The following is a 19,396-nucleotide window of genomic DNA, read 5'->3' as shown; positions in this document are numbered from 1 at the left end:
ATATATAAAAATATATGCTATATATATATATGAATGTCAACCTTTCTGTAATACCACAGTAACTTTTTTCTCTCTTTTGTAATTAAAAATACAAAAAGCTACTATTTGAACGTGGCAACCATGTATTTTCAGTTTTGTTGTCTCGCCCCTGTTCATGAGTGAAATATGGACGAAGGTTTATTCAAGAGCATATAAAAGGGCGGAGTATATCACGTAGTGTGGCATTGACGCTCCGATGAATGCCTGTGACCGTTGGAGACAGGAAGGTTGGAAATTAAACAATTCCTCCTTTCTTTAAGAAACGGTCACCTGCATACCATCGGAGACTTAATGCCACACCTTACATATGCTTCACATATGCTGTACACTCTTGTAACATTTAATCTCCATATTTTACCAGTGAACAGGGGCACAGAAGGAGACGCTCGAAATATGTGGTAGCAACAAATAGTGTTTACGGGCCTTTTATCTCATATGTATATATATTATATATATATATATATATATATATATATATATATATATATATATATATATATATATATATATATATATATATATATATATATATATAGGTATGTATGTAAATGTAATTGTTATAACCACAATAAACTCTTAACTTCTCAAGTTCTTCACACTATTTGGGATACTCTTGTCACTACAAAGCCTTAAGATCCAAGTGCAAGAAATTGAAGTGGTTGTAATGTCCAGTAATCACATAATCACAAGGAGGTCACTTTGCCGACCTGACCACGTGATTATGGTGACACGGGTTCTTTTCCAGCTACCGGACATCACAACCACTTCAGTTTCTTGCACCTGTTATCTTAAGGCTTTGTAGTGACAAACATATCAAAAAAGCGCGAAAAATTCGAGAAATTAAGAGGGCATTGTAGCTTTTACAATTACATATGTATCTGATTAAGCTACAAACGTCCTTTAATATCCAATTTGCTCTACCTCGGAAATAATATATTTTCATATATGTTACCAAAGGGGAATTTTTTAGTTGATAATAAGTTCGTCGTTCCCCTTCGGTAACATATATGAAAATATATTACTTCCGAGGTAAAAGCGAATTGGATATTAAAAGACGTTTGTAGCTTAATGCTTGTATATGAATAACGGTGATGTGATAAAAGTTATATATATATATATATATATATATATATATATATATATATATATATATATATATATATATATATATATATATATATATATATATATATATATATATATATATATATATATATATACCATATATATATATACACCACAGAAAATGAAACCCTGGATGTAAATCCAGACTAATTACCTGTTTATATCTAAGGCATCTTTCAGAGGACTGATTCATAGTGGTAGAAATTGACAATATATATATTAAAGGTACATTGCAAACGAAGTTACAGACACTTGTAGAACAAATCTTCTCACCAGGTTTTCTTGTTTCAAACCAATTACCTTTCTAAAAATCTAATATCTTACATATTTCTTATGATATTAATGGGCTTAGTTTATTCTTACAAAAGCTTTCATTTCATAAAACCGGATTCCGTGTTTCTTTCCAGTATATCATTGGAATAAATTATCTTTTATGCCTCCACAATTGTTTATAAAAAAATTCCACTGGTCTCTTGACTTTCTTATGCAGTTCTATTCTCTTTTCCGGTGATTTTCCCGTTTGACCAATATAAAAGTTGTCACAGGAATTGCATGATATTTGATATACACATCCTTTAGTAATTTCGGGACGGGTGTACTGTTGTTCTTAAATGTTACTTTAACTCTGAAGTTTTTAAGTACATGGGGAATACACTGGAGATCATTGCCATATGGTAGCATGCTACAAGCAGGGTTTATTTGTGTTGTAACTTTATTTTTTGTTATCACAGAGTCTGCTTTGCTGCTCTTAACGCTAATACAGAATCAGAATATACTGTAGTTTCCTACCTGTATTCCTAATTATATACATTTCATCCTCAGTGTATTCAAGGCTTCATGTACGTATTGCTCTTAAAAACATGGAAGTGAAAACTAATTTCCCAAATTTGTTTCTCTGACCGAATAGAAACGTATAGGTGGAAATTGGTAAGTTTTTCTGTACATTGTTTAAACCCATTACTACTTCTACGTACTGTAATAGACAATCCAAAAATGGTAGGCTACCATCATTTTCTGTTTCCGTTGTGGGTTTCATAGATGGGATCAATTCATTTAATGTACGGAAGAAATTATTTATATTTTCATTCACTGGCTAAATACATATTCATCGTACACATAAATAAACCAAATTACATTGCGTGGGATGAGTTTGTTTAGTATTCTTCTTTCAAAAAATTCCATGTACAGATTACCAAGAGCCATATTAAAATTTTTAGAGTAAAGTTTCCCATTGAATTCTGATTTACACTCTTTTACAGATATTCAATGAATACTATTAAACTGCATTTTGAAAATTTCATCGAGTTGTCTGCTCTCTAAGGTATGAATTTTAGCAGGTACTTTTGTGATTAATGGCGCCAGACTAAATCTCACAAGTCTGAATTCATTATTAATATGCACATTTTTAATGTGTTTGTAAAGTTGACGTTACTTTTGTGTATTGGTACCAGAAATTTTACAAACCATAGGCTTAAGAATATCAACTGGGCATTTTGCTAAAATGTATGAAGCGAAACCGAATGAGCTAACAAATAGCATAGACGGATTTTTTTTTTTTTTTTTTGGAAGGGGTTTATTGTTCCAAACCCATATGGTAACGATGGAGAGGTCACTGCGTTTTTCTATGTTTTAATATGTCTATGACTATTCACTGAAATTACTGTTCACGCTGTCTATCAAATTTTTACTTAGTTCACTATTCGTTTTCAATACAACGACTTTTATTTAAAATCAATAGCACTCCAGATGTCTTAGTTATAAAAGCAAAACCTGTCAGGGTTTGCATTTGTTTCATTTTCCCTGTGTAACAGCGGTATATATACATCACGTGTTTGTGTAAAATAATAAACATGCATACACACACACACACACACACACACACACACACACACATATATATATATATATATATATATATATATACATATATATATATATATATATATATATATATATATATATATATATATATATATATATATATACACACACAGTATATATATATATATATATATATATATATATATATATATATATATATATATATATATATATATATATATATATATATATATATATGTGTGTGTGTGTGTGTGTGTGTGTGTGTGTGTGTTATTAATGATGGTAAATGTACAAAACTGTTGCGTACCAATACCAGATGGCAAAGTCCAGTCTGCTGTAACGTTTCAATTTCCTCTCCCTCTAAAGCTCTACTTCCTCCGAAATCATGGTCTTTGTTTTTAACTGTAGGTTTTTCATGTTCAGTAGCATTAGTTAGTTAGTTCTAATTGCGAAACAATAGTTTCCTTGAAATGCATATTTTTTTGTTAATAGTGCTTGTACAGTGTGGTATAATCAGGAGAAAAGATATTTTGCTTATTATTTCAAATAGTAAATTTGCCTTATCTTTAGTTATTATTTTCTTATTAGCATAATATTATCTGAACTTAGATATTTCTGGTATTGTATATCATTTCTGGCTGTAAAACAAATATCGTCGGTGCAGTGACGTTGGTGTAGGAAGTGAAGTTGATGTCGTAATTATAGTTATCAAATATATTTTTACTGGAAGGATATAATATTGAAAGAAAGTTTACCTCTATTTTATAAATGTGGATATTACGTTTTCCCCATTATTATCCAAATATTTAAATAAGCACTCCATTCACTACAGAATACAAGCTTTTGAACAAGTGTGATTATAGAACATGGGCTTATTGGTGAATATCTTCCAGTTTTTAGCATCAATAGTACAACAAACAAAAGATGGTTTTATGCCAAATAAACCCTGAGTCTTGCCAATTACAATTAACGATGCTGAAAGTATTTTGCAGCTAAGAAGTCCTACTTTCAAAAGTGGGAATGCTTTTATGATATATTAAGATACGTTCTTTGCACCAGCAGCACCCAGCTACCAGAATGATCTAAATGAAGATACTGCAGGGATATCAAAATAATCCGAGACATTTGCCTGCCTGTCACGGAGCAACAGAGAAAACTGCAATGCAACATAGAAACACTGGTTTGTGGGAGGTATTGTTTGTGAATGGCTTTTTCTAAAAAGCACGATAAGATGCAGAGGTAATAGATAAGTTTTGTAAGAGGAAGAGAAAAGAGTGGATTGAAAAATAATATAAGCAAATTCATACTTCTGGTGCCCAGGAAAAAAAAATGTAAATTTTAAGTACCCCGTGGGACTGTGGGACTGATATAGAGGTAAGTTAAATGTTAGGTACTGTATATAACAGGATGTGTCACAAAGAGATACTTTGGATTACCAAAAAATGGCTAAAGTATGGTATTTCTACGGTCGAAAAAAGAAAAGAAGGGAACATGGGAAAAAGGTGATGTGGTTGAAGAACATTTCTTATAAGTATAAAATATTTATATATAAATTTGATTATAAGAAAAAGAGTGGTGAAAGGCCAGGTGAAATACACAGAAATTGCTCGACTGTTTAATGATCAAGAGTATGAAATCAGGAAACAGAAATCTTTGTGGTGAACACGTAAGGCCTGCATACATCTGTGCAGCTAAGACATGGCCAGGTTTCTAATAAAATCTGGGGTTTTAGAAGGTATGAATACAAAATGTCAAATCCATTGCAGAAATTGAATGAGGAGATAACATTTCAGCTGAGGAACTTTCTGAGGTGTGGCTTCCAGAGTTGTAAAAGTAGACTATGACTTCAAAGACAGACGGTTTCGGTATCTCAATTGATCCCTTATCCTCTTTTCCTGCCTAGAGCAACCAGATTTTCTGAACAGCAACACCAATATGCCTCAATTGTGCCTCGCTGTCGAACTTCTTAGTTCCAGATGTCTCTTTTTCCCTCACACCGCCGGACTGTGGAATGATCTCCCTGAGGATGTTGTTCAATTAGAGCCTCAAAAGTTCAGGCGAAGATGCCTTCCATTACTACCCTAAAACAGTTGACATTGTATTTAACGAACTTATTTATGTTTTTATATGTTTATCTATTAAATTTAAATTCATCTTTTTTCTTTTAAACTTATCTCATCTTTCTGTATTTCCTGATATCTTCTGCAACTTCTTTCAAATGAACACTATATTCTTTGGAAGCTTGAATTTCCAGTCAATAGCCTATGTTGGCTTGTTCCATACAAATAGTGGTATATCTTAGGTGGAAGCCTAGACCAGATGGTAATTCAGAGATATGAGAGTAAAGAAAACTCTATTAACATCTAACGCTATAGAAGAAAATCTAGTGCAAAAATATAATGTAGTAATAGTAATAATGAAGCTGAAGTTGCAAGTATATCGAATGAGTGCATGAAGGCATCATTGACTATGTAATCATATGGATCAAACTAATAGGTTATTGACAATGCCAAGAAAATCTCCAATTATTAGAGCATACACAATAAAAGAGACACTTTACAATTTTACTTATGTATATGCTAACTTGAGTGGAAAATTGAGAATGATACCTAACATTACTGATAGATATGTAATGTTATTAGCCTATATTTCTCATAGGGTTGTTAGTATTTAATCACAAACTGAAACAGAAGCTCACTTGCTGTAAAAGGATTTTGATCTCCTAAAAACCCCGAAATTATAGTTCCGTTATATATATAAAATGGTGTAGACACGGCAAATCGATTTTTAATACTATTAAGAAATATATCGACAAAACTTTGAGTTCTTCTGAGGCTAATTCCAATACAGAATTATTGGGAAGCCTCTTCTAGCTACTTATCATGCAAAGGTTAATACTCATGCATCTCCCAGTGCACTTCATTTAAAGCGAGAAGATAGCAAGTCACCTACTAAGCCTTTAGTAAAACTGAAAAATACGAAGTAACACAACTTTACAATATCACCAAAAACGACATTTTAGATAACCACCAGCTTGTGTGCGGTTCAGTTTTAATTAAGGAGAGAACCTACTCCCTCCCATGGCTGGATTTTGCATCTTGGTTTTAGCAAACACCTGAGCCTCCTCAAATTCTGGAAATGCATGGGAGGTACAACATGTCCTGAGGCACAGGTCTGCCAAATTGGAAAGCTAATTATGGTTCAGTTTTAATTAAGGAGAGAACCTACTCCCTCCCATGGCTAGATTGTGCATCATGGTTTCAGCAAACACCTGAGCCTCCTCAAATTCTGGAATTACATGGGAGGTACAACATGTCCTGCGGCACAGGTCTGCCAAATTGGAAAGCTAATTATGGTTCAGTTTTAATTATGGCTGGATTGTGCATCATGGTTTCAGCAAACACCTGAGCCTCCTCAAATTCTGGACTTGCATGGAGGCAACATGTCCTGGTGGCACAGGTCTGCCAAATTGAAAGCTAATTTTGGTTCAGTTTTAATTAAGGAGAGAACCCTACTCCCTCCCATGGCTGTGCATCATGATTTCAGTAGCAAATTCATGTCCCATGTCCTGAGGCACAGGTCTGCCAAATTGGAAAGCTAATTAGTTTTAATTAAGGAGAGAACCTACTCCCTCCCATGGCTTTTATCATGGTTTCAGCAAACACCTGAGCCTCCTCAAATTCTGGAATTGCATTGGAGGTACAACATGTCCTGAGGCACAGGTCTGCCATGGCTAATTTTGGTTCAGTTTTAATTAAGGAGAGAACCTGGCTATTGTGCATCATGGTTTCAGCAAACACCTGAGCCTCCTCAAATTCTGGACTTGCATGTCCTGGGCATGTCTGCCAAATTGGAAAGCAGTTATGGTTCAGTTTTAATTAAGGAGAGAACCTACTCCTCCCATGGCTGGATTGTGCATCATGGTTTCTTCCTCAAATTCTGGAATTGCATTGGAGGTACAACATGTCCTGAGGCACAGGTCTGCCAAATTGGAAAGCTAATTTTGGTTCAGTTTTTATGCCACTAGATCATCATGGTTTCAGCAAACACCTGAGCCTCTGAAATTCTGGAATGATATCGAAATTGATTTATAGAGAACCTACTCCCTTCCATGGCTGACTTTTTCAGAAACACCTAACTTGCCCAAATATACACATTGATGCATTTTTTTTATAAAGAGAGGATTTTATAACGAAAATTATTTTTCCTCTCAGAAATTTGGTAAGCATAACAAAGCTAATCATGTGAAAGGAATGAGGAAGCTAGGTGCAAGACATCGCTCCTGGTATGCATTTTTTGTTTACACCAAAGTTGGATTCTGTTTATGGTAAAACTCATATTCTGATACCGAGATAAAATTTACAGGCTATCAGTAACAGAGCAACGACAAAATCAAGGTTCTGACAGTCAGTTGTAACTCTAATACCAATGCCACACAAGCTGGTGTACATGTATTTCAAGAACTCGCTATGTTCACTTGTTATATTATCTGATATTTCCAACCAAAACCAATATTGAGACATCAAGGCCATGTTAACAGAGAAGGTCGAAGACGAAATATAGCAAAAATAAGATGTTTCCTACGGATTGCAAATAAATTCGCTGAAATGTATGTATTTCAATCAAAAATAATTTTTGAAACGGATCAAATGTGACCTTACTTGTGTAACAATAAGACCGTAGGTGACGCCCGCGGCTTTAGATCTCTTGTAGAGTAAGCTCGCACTTTTGCAACGTCTTTCGCGTTCGATGATATTTTTTGTATATTTTATATATTTTGGAATAAGTAATGATTGCGAAAATTTGGTTTGGGAAATTATGGCGGAGGCCTATACCCGTGGCACATCACAAAAACAAAATTTTTCTACATGCATGATGGCTATCAGGAAGGAAGCATCTAAACGTTTACAAATGTTGAAGGAAGCACTTTTCAATTGTGTTAATGAATACTGAAAGGTTGTAGTAAAGACTAATGCAACTCTCAGGATAATGTACTGTATCGTACAAATTTCCATTTTTTTTTTTAAATGCTTTCCGGAAAACAAAAGCTATAAAAGTGCAGAGTGTGAGTAAAAAAAAAAAAAAAAAAAGACCCCTAAATCTTCAAGCAACATAATGGGAAAATTACTTGTGGATGTTCGCCACACTACATGGTAAAGTTCTCTAGGATATTTCTAATATCGTTGTACAAAAATCATGATGAAAAATAGTTCTGGATGACGCTTATGGAGATAGAGGTTAACTAAAGATCTTATAGAGTGACCCTGCTTCTACCTTATGTGAAGTAGCCGTATCAGTTTGACAGAGGTGAGAGGATTCTGCGTTGACATTTAGATTTGATGATTAATAAGATTCCCTTGCCATATTTATGCACTTTACATTTTTTTGCCTATTTCGTAAGAAATACTTGCATTTCATATATGGGTGATTACATCTTTATGTGTTGAACTTAGTAGCATATCATGCCATACAACATCAAAGCCAATGTTTTAGCCAATAAAATGTCGACGTTCAGTATCGCACATGATGGGGCTGTTCGCTCTAAAAAACACGAATTTCTTGGGAATATTCTTCTTTGATAGGTGGTAGATGAAGATCACTTATAGCTTTCATGGAATCTGTTTCACATCACGCCTGATTACGTTTCATAATAATACGGTTTCTACATTAACTGAAATGGGGTATTTATATTAACGATAAAATGATACAAATCCTGCCCCAGTGCATTTGGCATCTAAGACTAACGAGCAAAGAAATTTCTTATTAATTCTTTCAACTGGGTACCAAGTGGTAAAAGACAATATCTTTACATCAACTAAAAATACTTTTCGTATTTATAAAATCTATTTTTAATATAGATTACTAAGAGTTAATGTAAAGTGTTTGTAAATCCTTGATACCGTATACTGATCATTTTCATCAAGAGAATTTAGATGTAATTAAGCCTGGGTGATTTTTTTTCTGGCTTTGAGGCTCTCAAAATATAAATCTAATGAGGAAAATATTAGACAAAAATCGAGGGAGAAGAAAAAGACGTAAGAATTGGGGAGCTATACTAATCAAAACAGATGATTGGGCAGGACTAAGGAAGGGTAAGAATGAGGTGGAGGCGGCGAAAAAGAGGAACAAAGAAAGAAAGGGGACAGAAAACAAGCAAACTCTCATGCATTTCTTACTCCTTCAGCTTCAAGTGTGAGTCAAGATGAAGAGGGTGTCGAGGTCACCCCACTACTTGGCGTCCTGGCTGGCATCGTGCTCGTCCTGGCTATCATCGCTGCTGTTGTCATTGCAATTCTAAAGGTAAAATAATCTGTTCTTATTTTCTTATAATGAAAATCCTATTGGATAAGCTAAGTATTATTCCCTGTTTTTATCTTAACGCCCAAGTTCTAACATCTAATTATTATAATTATGAATTTCTGTCTCTATAGATTCCTCAGCTCACTAGTCGCCGTAGGGTGTTACTGCTACCATTGCACCTCATGTGGTGCACTGTAGACATTACTTAAGATTCTTTGCAGCGTCTTTTCGCCCCTAGCTGCAACTCCTTTCATTCCTTTTACTTTACCACCGTTCATATTCTCTTTCTTCCATCTTACTTTCCACACTCGCAGAACAATTGATTCATAGTGCAGCTGCGAAGTTTTCCTCCTGTTACACCTCTAAAACTTCTTTACTGTCAATTTCCGTTTCAAAACTAAATGACCTCATAGGTCCCAGCACTTGGCCTACGGCCTCAGTTCTATATTCTGTTCTATTCTATTATCAACTCACTACTGATTGCATACTGTATTTTTATACGGTTTTTAATTGGTACTGTGATTTTTATTAACACATCCCAGATTTTTATATATATATATATATATATATATATATATATATATATATATATATATATATATATATATATATATTTGTGTGCGTGTGTGGGTGTAGAATAATATTTGATTTCTCGTGCAGTTATTTTTCTTTCCCGTGCCCTGACCTCAACTTTCACCCATTTTAAACTAAAACAAAAAAATGCTTTCTTCCCATTTTAAACTAAGATCTCAGGACGGACAGAAAAAGTGCGGACAGAAAAATTACGGAAGGACACACAAAGACGGCACAATGGTTTCTTTTCAGAAAACTAGAAAGCATGATGGGGATGATCCTTCCAAAACACCACTTAGAGCACAAACACACATCTCTTATTTAATTGTGTGGTTTTGTTAGCAGCGTCCTTACCTTCCAACTGAAAGAGATGGGTTCGATTCTGACGTGAGTCAGAAATATATATATATATATATATATATATATATATATATATATATATATATATATATATATATATATATATATATATATATATATATATATATATATATATATATATATATATATATATATATATATATATATATATATATATATTTATATATATTTGTATATATTAAATCAGTAAGCTACAAACATCCTTTAATATCCAATTCACTCTACCTCGGAAATAATATATTTTCATTATGTTACCAAAGGGGAATTTTTTAGTTGATAATAAGTTCGTCGTATCATGGGCTTGAACCAGCGAAGACAAGAACTCAGGACTACAGTGGACGCATTTTAACCCACGCGGCCAGCAAGTGAGGTATAAGTGGATGTCGTCTTCCAATATACAAATCGCCCGTCGAACTCAGGTGTTTGTATTTGGAGACGATATCCACCCACCTCTGCCATGCTAACCACGTAGTGCGTTTGTCGCACGCAGCCATATTATGACTTTTTTTATCACATCACCGGGGATATTCCCGAGGTGGCGTGGATTTGATATTAAGCGACATTTGTAGCTTCATGATTGTATATAAATCACAGTGTGATAAAAAAATGTCGTAAAAAGAGCTGCGTGTTTCAAAGATACCAAAGAACTACCATGGTCGAGGTGGGTTAATGCCGAAACTAAGTACAATTTCCCCGCTCTCGACGGGTAAATAAAGTACACCAGATTCGGCATTAATTTATACCTCTCTTGATGGCTCAGTGGTAAGGTCGACTAGAGTTGTGGATGGCGCCTCTGTGTCGTGGGATCGAGACTCGGCAGTGCCCGTCCATTTATCACTTATAAATTCCCTTCGGTGATAATTCCCCATCGGGGATATTCCTCAGTACCGTGCATTTGATATTAAGCGACGTTTTAGCTTCATGATTGTATATAAATCACAGTGTGATAAAAAATGTCATATAAATATATATATATATATATATATATATATATATATATATATATATATATATATATATATATATATATATATATATATATATATATATATATATATATATATATATATATATATATATATATATATATATATATATATATATATATATATATATATATATATATATATATATATATATATATATATATATATATATATATATATATATATATATATATATATATATATATATATATATATATATATATATATATATATATATATATATATATATATATATATATATATATATATATATATATATATATATATATATATATATATATATATATATATATATATATATATATATATATATATATATGACTATTTATCACATCACCGTGATTCATATACAATCAGAAAGCTACAAACATCCTGTAATATCCAATTCACTCTACCTCGAAATAATATATTTTCATATATGTTACCGAAGGGAATTTTTAGTTGATAATAAGTCCACCGTCCCGTGGGGTCGAACCAGCGACGGACGAGGAATCAGGACTACAGCGACACACTAACGCAGTTGGCCACAAGAGAGGTATAAGTGAATAACATCTCCCATCATCTCACCCGTCGAACTCAGGTGTTTTGCGTTTTGGAGACGATATCCACCCACCTCTGCCATGTTGACCGTGTGTAGTGCGTTTTGTCGCGTAGCCATATTATGACTATTTATCACATCACCGTGATTCATATACAATCAGAAAGCTACAAACGTCCTTTAATATCAATTCACTCTACCTCGGAAATAATATATTTTCCATATATGTTACCAAGTGGAATTTTTAGTTGATAATAAGTCCACCGTCCCGTGGGGTCGAACCAGCGACGGACGAGGAATCAGGACTACAGTGACACACTAACGCACTCGGCCACAAAGAGGTATAAGTTAATAACATCTCCCATCATCTCGCCCGTCGAACTCAGGTGTTTTGCGTTTGGAGACGATATCCACCCACCTCTGCCATGTTGACCGTGTAGTGCGTTTGTCGCACGTAGCCATATTATGACTATTTATCACATCACCGTGATTCATATACAATCAGAAAGCTACAAACGTCCTTTAATATCCAATTTCGCTCTACCTCGGAAATAATATATTTTCATATATGTTACCAAGGGGAATTTTTAGTTGATAATAAGTCCATATATATATATATATATATATATATATATATATATATATATATATATATATATATATATATATATATATATATATATATATATATATATATATATATATATATATATATATATATATATATATATATATATATATATATATATATATATATATATATATATATATATATATATATATATATATATATATATATATATATATATATATATATATATATATATATATATATATATATATATATATATATATATATATATATATATATATATATATATATATATATATATATATATATATATATATATATATATATATGTATATATATATATATATATATATATATATATATATATATATATATATATATATATATATATATATATATATATATATATATATATATATATATATATATATATATATATATATATATATATATATATATATATATATATATATATATATATATATATATATATATATATATATATATATATATATATATATATATATATATATATATATATATATATATATATATATATATATATATATATATATATATATATATATATATATATATATATATATATATATACATATATATATATATATATATATATATATATATATATATATATATATATATATGTATATATATATATATATATATATATATATATATATATATATATATATATATATATATATATATATATATATATATATATATATATATATATATATGTATATATATATATATATATATATATATATATATATATATATATATATATATATATATATATATATATATATATATATATATGTATATATATATATATATATATATATATATATATATATATATATATATATATATATATATATATATATATATATATATATATATATATATATATATATATATATATATATATATATATATATATATATATATATATATATATATATATATATATATATATATATATATATATATATATATATATATATATATATATATATATATATATATATATATATATATATATATATATATATATATATATATATATATATATATATATATATATATATATATATATATATATATATATATATATATATATATATATATATATATATATATATATATATATATATATATATATATATATATATATATATATATATATATATATATATATATATATATATATATATATATATATATATATATATATATATATATATATATATATATATATATATATATATATATATATATATATATATATATATATATATATATATATATATGTATATATATATATATATATATATATATATATATATATATATATATATATATATATATATATATATATATATATATATATATATATATATATATATATATATATATATATATATATATATATATATATATATATATATATATATATATATATATATATATATATATATATATACATATATATATATATATATATATATATATATATATATATATATATATATATATATATATATATATATATATATATATATATATATATATATATATATATATATATATATATATATATATATATATATATATATATATATATATAAATATATATATATATATATATATATATATATATATATATATATATATATATATATATATATATATATATATATATATATATATATATATATATATATATATATATATATATATATATATATATATATATATATATATATATATATATATATATATATATATATATATATATATATATATATATATATATATATATATATATATATATATATATATATATATATATATATATATATATATATATATATATATATATATATATATATATATATATATATATATATATATATATATATATATATATATATATATATATATATATATATATATACATATATATATATATATATATATATATATATATATATATATATATATATATATATATATATATATATATATATATATATATATATATATATATATATATATATATATATATATATATATATATATATATATATATATATATATATATATATATATATATATATATATATATATATATATATATATATACATATGTATGTATATATATATATATATATATATATATATATATATATATATATATATATATATATATATATATATATATATATATATATATATATATATATATATATATATATATATATATATATATATATATATATACATATATATGTATATATATATATATATATATATATATATATATATATATATATATATATATATATATATATATATATATATATATATATATAAATATAAATATATATATATATATATATATATATATATATATATATATATATATATATATATATATATATATATATATATATATATATATATATATATATGTATATATATATATATATATATATATATATATATATATATATATATATATATATATATATATATATATATATATATATATATATATATATATATATATATATATATATATATATATATATATATATAATATATATATATATATATATATATATATATATATATATATATATATATATATATATATGTATATATATATATATATATATATATATATATATATATATATATATGTAGATAGATAGGCCTCTGTCTATTTGAACCTGTGGTGTAGAAATTGGTTCAGGTTGGTTCCGAGGGAAGATTCTGGGGTTTAAAGGCACGCTCAGAGATAATCTTAGCCTAGGGCTTTAACTAGCTGGCGCCCTTTCTTTTGGTATAGGAGCTGTGACCCCGTCAGGCCAACGGCCCCCCCCTGCACCTGATCAGAAGTAATAAAAGGCCCTGGCGGCAGAAGCTCACTCTCACACAGCCCAGACACAAAGGTAGGAGGTCACGAGTTCAGACATCCCCCCCCCAACCCCTCCTCCTCCTCGCCATGTGGATATAGCTGTCCTTTGCTTTGTACTCCAAGTGCATGGCCAGTATCCACTGCAAGTGGTGAATTGCAAATCCCAGAATGAGCGGAAACTCAATTGCAGCCCTTTATCATCACAAGGGCGCCCTATCTTCCCACAACCGATCTACGACCCAAGAGTACGGCCTTGGTGGGAGGCCTTTGTCTATACACAAAAGTGGACCCCTTGCGGACGCCGCTGAGAAGGACTGGGATAAAGCTCGATGTCGACATCAGCCTTACGCTCCTGCGAAGTGGTAAAGTACTTGGATAGAGTTGCTTAGTCACGTTATTTTTGCCCTTATGCATTTATTAAACTTCTGGGCCTGTAACTTGGACATTCCCTGAGCTTCTTGGTTCAATCCAGGCCCACGTGTTCACTACCTTCTTGCTCTAAGTCACTATTCAAGCCTCGAGGCTGTCCTTGGCGCCCTCAGTGCACCCTCGAGTAAAAGCATTCCCCAAACTCCAGCCTTAGATTGCAACCTGGGTCCCCATATCGTTTCAGAAGGACGATCGTAGCAGAATTCTCCTTGGTCCATGTTCCTGGCATTCCCAAGCTTTTCCTCCCCTCCCCTCTGGAGGACTTTCTACTGCAGCAGCAGTTTAACGTGTTTTTAATTCATTTTCCCTTTGATCTTGTCTGTCATGTAAATATACCATTTTTTGTATCCACTTGTTTCACGCATTTCCCTTTGAGAAAGAGCCCAAAGCTACTGTATAACTCCTTTTATTTTCCTGTTTTATATGCTCCTGGTTATCTTACAAGGCCATTGTAGAGTAAAGCACTGAATATGGAGACTTAAAATTTACCTGCACCAGGAAACATATAAAAATGGCGACCTGACCAGTGATTCTTGTAACGATTGCATCCCCCCCCTCCCCTGTTGTTTGTTTGCATTGCAATTTGTAAAATCAGCAATTAGCTCAGCTAAGCTGGATACGAGACAGATTACGAACCTTTGAAAAGCCAGCGCAACAGGCCAAGGAAATTCTGTGTAAGTAAACTGTGTTTATTTAGCGTGAGACACTTTATCGAACGTGACTAAACCTAGGAATTTTTTTTATAGTATGGCCCATGTCAAAGGAAAACGAGAGAGAAGATCGCCGAAATTTAGCTTTTGAAAGCCTTTACACGCAGCTTGCATGCCATTCGAGTAGGTTATTTAGGCTCTAACCCATTAAAGGAATAGTGCGTGTACTCCTCCTGTGAAAATGTGATTTCGAAATCAAATCCTTAAGTAGGCGCGAGAAATCGACTGCAAACACATGTCCGAAAGTCAGGCTAGCATCGCTGACTCATGTTACTCTCTCTTGTTTAGAAATAGGGCAAAATCGGATATTATGCTAGGCAAAAGCGAAGAAATGGTCGAGTTCAACAAACTTTGTTTTGTTCCCTCCGTTTGGGGAAGTACCGCGCCTGTTTATAAACATTAACTTCATCCATTCATTCATTGAAGACAGCTGGCCCAGCGGCCTATCAGATAAACAGACTGGGAGGCAAACGGCCTTGAATGACATTCATAGCCCAGTTAGTAAATGTGTGAAAATTTGTTTGTTTGATTTTACTTTGACTCCCCTTGGCTTGCTCCGTCAAATTGTTTGCATTATTGGGGGTCTGACATTATATGTTCTGTATTGTTCTGTTTTTTGTTGTTTTGTTTTGTGCTGTTACTATTGCTGTGTGTGATGCATATCTGTTATGATTTGGGATTACCACCCACCTAATTGTCCTTGAGAATAAAACTTTTCCATAAGTAACAAAAAACTAGCGCCTCACTGATCAGACCTCGTTTGTACGGGAATTCTTGGGAGCCTATATATTCCAATCTAGTCCCCAAGTCATCCCGTTTTGTCGGTACCTTGGGAGACCAATCATTCGCTCATTATCGTCCCCAAATAAGCCCGCTTCACCGGTAAATCGGGAGACCTAGATATTCCAATCCTGTCCCCAAGTCAGCCCGTTTTGTCGGTACCTTGGGAGACCAATCATTCGCTCATTATCGTCCCCAAATAAGCCCGCTTCGTCAGTAAATCGGGAGACCTATATATTCCAATCTTGTCCCCAAGTCAGCCCGTTTTGTCGGTACCTTGGGAGACCAATCGTTCGCTCATTATCGTCCCCAAATAAGCCCGCTTCGTCGGTAAATTGGGAGACCTAGATATTCCAATCTCGTCCCCAAGTCAGCCCGTTTTGTCAGTACCTTGGGAGACCAATCATTGCTAACATTATCGTCCCCAAATAAGCCCGCTTCGTCAGTAAATCGGGACACCTATGCCTTCCAATCTACAAGTCAGCCCGTTTTCCATGTCGGTAAACCAGGGAGACCAATCATTTGCTCATTATAGTCCCCACATCAGCCCGCTTCGTTGGTAAATCGGGAGACATAGATATGCCAATCTCGTCCCCAAGTCAGCCCATTTTTGTTGGTACCTTGGGAGACCAGAGAATTACCATTCCTAATTCCCCGCTGTAGCCTGCTGCGCCAGGGTGGGAGATCATTCATACGGGGAAAATTCAAAATTCCCACAGCTCTGGAAGATTAATTCTGTGTATTACTTGCGTCCTCTCCCACCTGCAAAATGTCGACAAGATCTCAGCAGAGCGAGGATTTCAAGTTCTTCATGTCCTCCGGGAAGGAACTCTGTCTTTCTGGGAGAGAACTAAGAAACTGGGTACAGGAGAGGATGGACGTGATACAGGCAGAAAGGGAGGCCCAAGAGAGACAAGAAGAAGCGGAGAGACAGTAACAAGAAGCGGAGAGACAGGCTCAAGAGAAAAGAGAAGCCGCGGAAAGGGAAGAAAGGGACAAGCCCATGAACTTGCGGTGCTGTAATGGCGTGGCCCTTCGCCTCCATCTGCCACCCAGGATGATGAGCGCTAGCCAGGCTATCGCCTGCATGCCAAATGGATGGAGACCGAGCGAGGTGTGGCTCAACAATGTTCGCCCGAGACAGTCTTAAAGGCCTGCCCTGAGTGCAGCCGAACTCTCCCTGGTGATGGGCAAGTTCCTTGGAGGGATAGGCCCTTATTGCCTACAAAGCTCTCCCGCCAGAAAAGCAAGAAAATTGGGACGTCGTCTGCCAGACTATTGCCAAGGCGTTTAAATAACCCCTGAACGCTGGAGGAGGTGCTGGCGAGGGCAAGTTAAGGAAGTAAACCAGACCTGGGCAGACTGGGCCTACCAGTCTGAGCGTGCCCATGCCAAATGGTTCAAGTCTGTGGGGGTTATGACCCTCAACGAGGCCATTGAACAAATGAAGATAGAGCACTTCCTACTCTACGACCCTCCGGCCCTCGCCACGCACATCGCTGAGAAGGAGCCCCAGACCTTAGCTGATTGCTGCCGGTTAGCTGACGTCTGAGATACCCATCACCCGCTGGAGAGCTCCCCGAGGAAGAAGCTTCAGCCACCCTCCTGGCTCTCAGGTGCCCCTCAGCAAAAAAGAATGGGCACTCATGTTAGAAACCCGCAGTATGTGGGTACTGCAAAGATAGGGCACCCCAAGAACAGTGCCGGAGTAAACCACCGTATTGAAAGCCTTCTACCCCCATCACATAACCTCCCTCCCCTCTGCGGGGCAGTGCGAATTGATTATTTCAGTAAAACTTACTTTGCACTTCTTGCAGTCTCTATGGGCATTCTGCAACATGGGCAAATGCCCTAACAATAACTCCCGCCCGCCTCCGCACCCCTTAGCGGTGACTAATTTAGTACCTGGGCCCCTGCAGAAGGTCCCATCTATGTAGCCCCTCCCGCGGTAATACTACCCAGCGCCGAGTTAAGGCATTATTGACGACTTGGGCCATTTCTTTCCCTCATAAGGAAGACAGAATTCCGTATGGGGGTGGTGATAAGCAGACCGGGACTTAGTAACGATCAAGGGAGTGAATCGCTTTTAAATGATCCTCCCTACGGTCCAACTGAGGGTCACCAGACCCT

At 32.3% G+C, this 19,396-nt stretch overlaps 1 protein-coding gene across 1 annotated transcript in view; it reads left to right on the top strand.

Moving 5' to 3' along the window:
- The window catches only part of LOC136828547 (uncharacterized), a 613,904-nt gene that overhangs the window by 514,606 nt on the left and 79,902 nt on the right, over positions 1–19,396 (top strand). The window contains 5 exon segments of the mRNA XM_067086570.1: positions 9,198–9,306; positions 15,555–15,709; positions 17,986–18,285; positions 18,584–18,812; positions 19,084–19,188. Of these exon segments, the coding sequence (XP_066942671.1) occupies positions 9,198–9,306; positions 15,555–15,709; positions 17,986–18,285; positions 18,584–18,812; positions 19,084–19,188 (898 nt within the window).

The sequence above is a fragment of the Macrobrachium rosenbergii genome, chromosome 43 (genome assembly GCF_040412425.1).
Source record: "Macrobrachium rosenbergii isolate ZJJX-2024 chromosome 43, ASM4041242v1, whole genome shotgun sequence".
In the NCBI taxonomy this organism is placed as follows: Eukaryota; Metazoa; Arthropoda; class Malacostraca; order Decapoda; family Palaemonidae; genus Macrobrachium; species Macrobrachium rosenbergii.
This window is presented reverse-complemented; position numbering and strand designations above follow the sequence as displayed.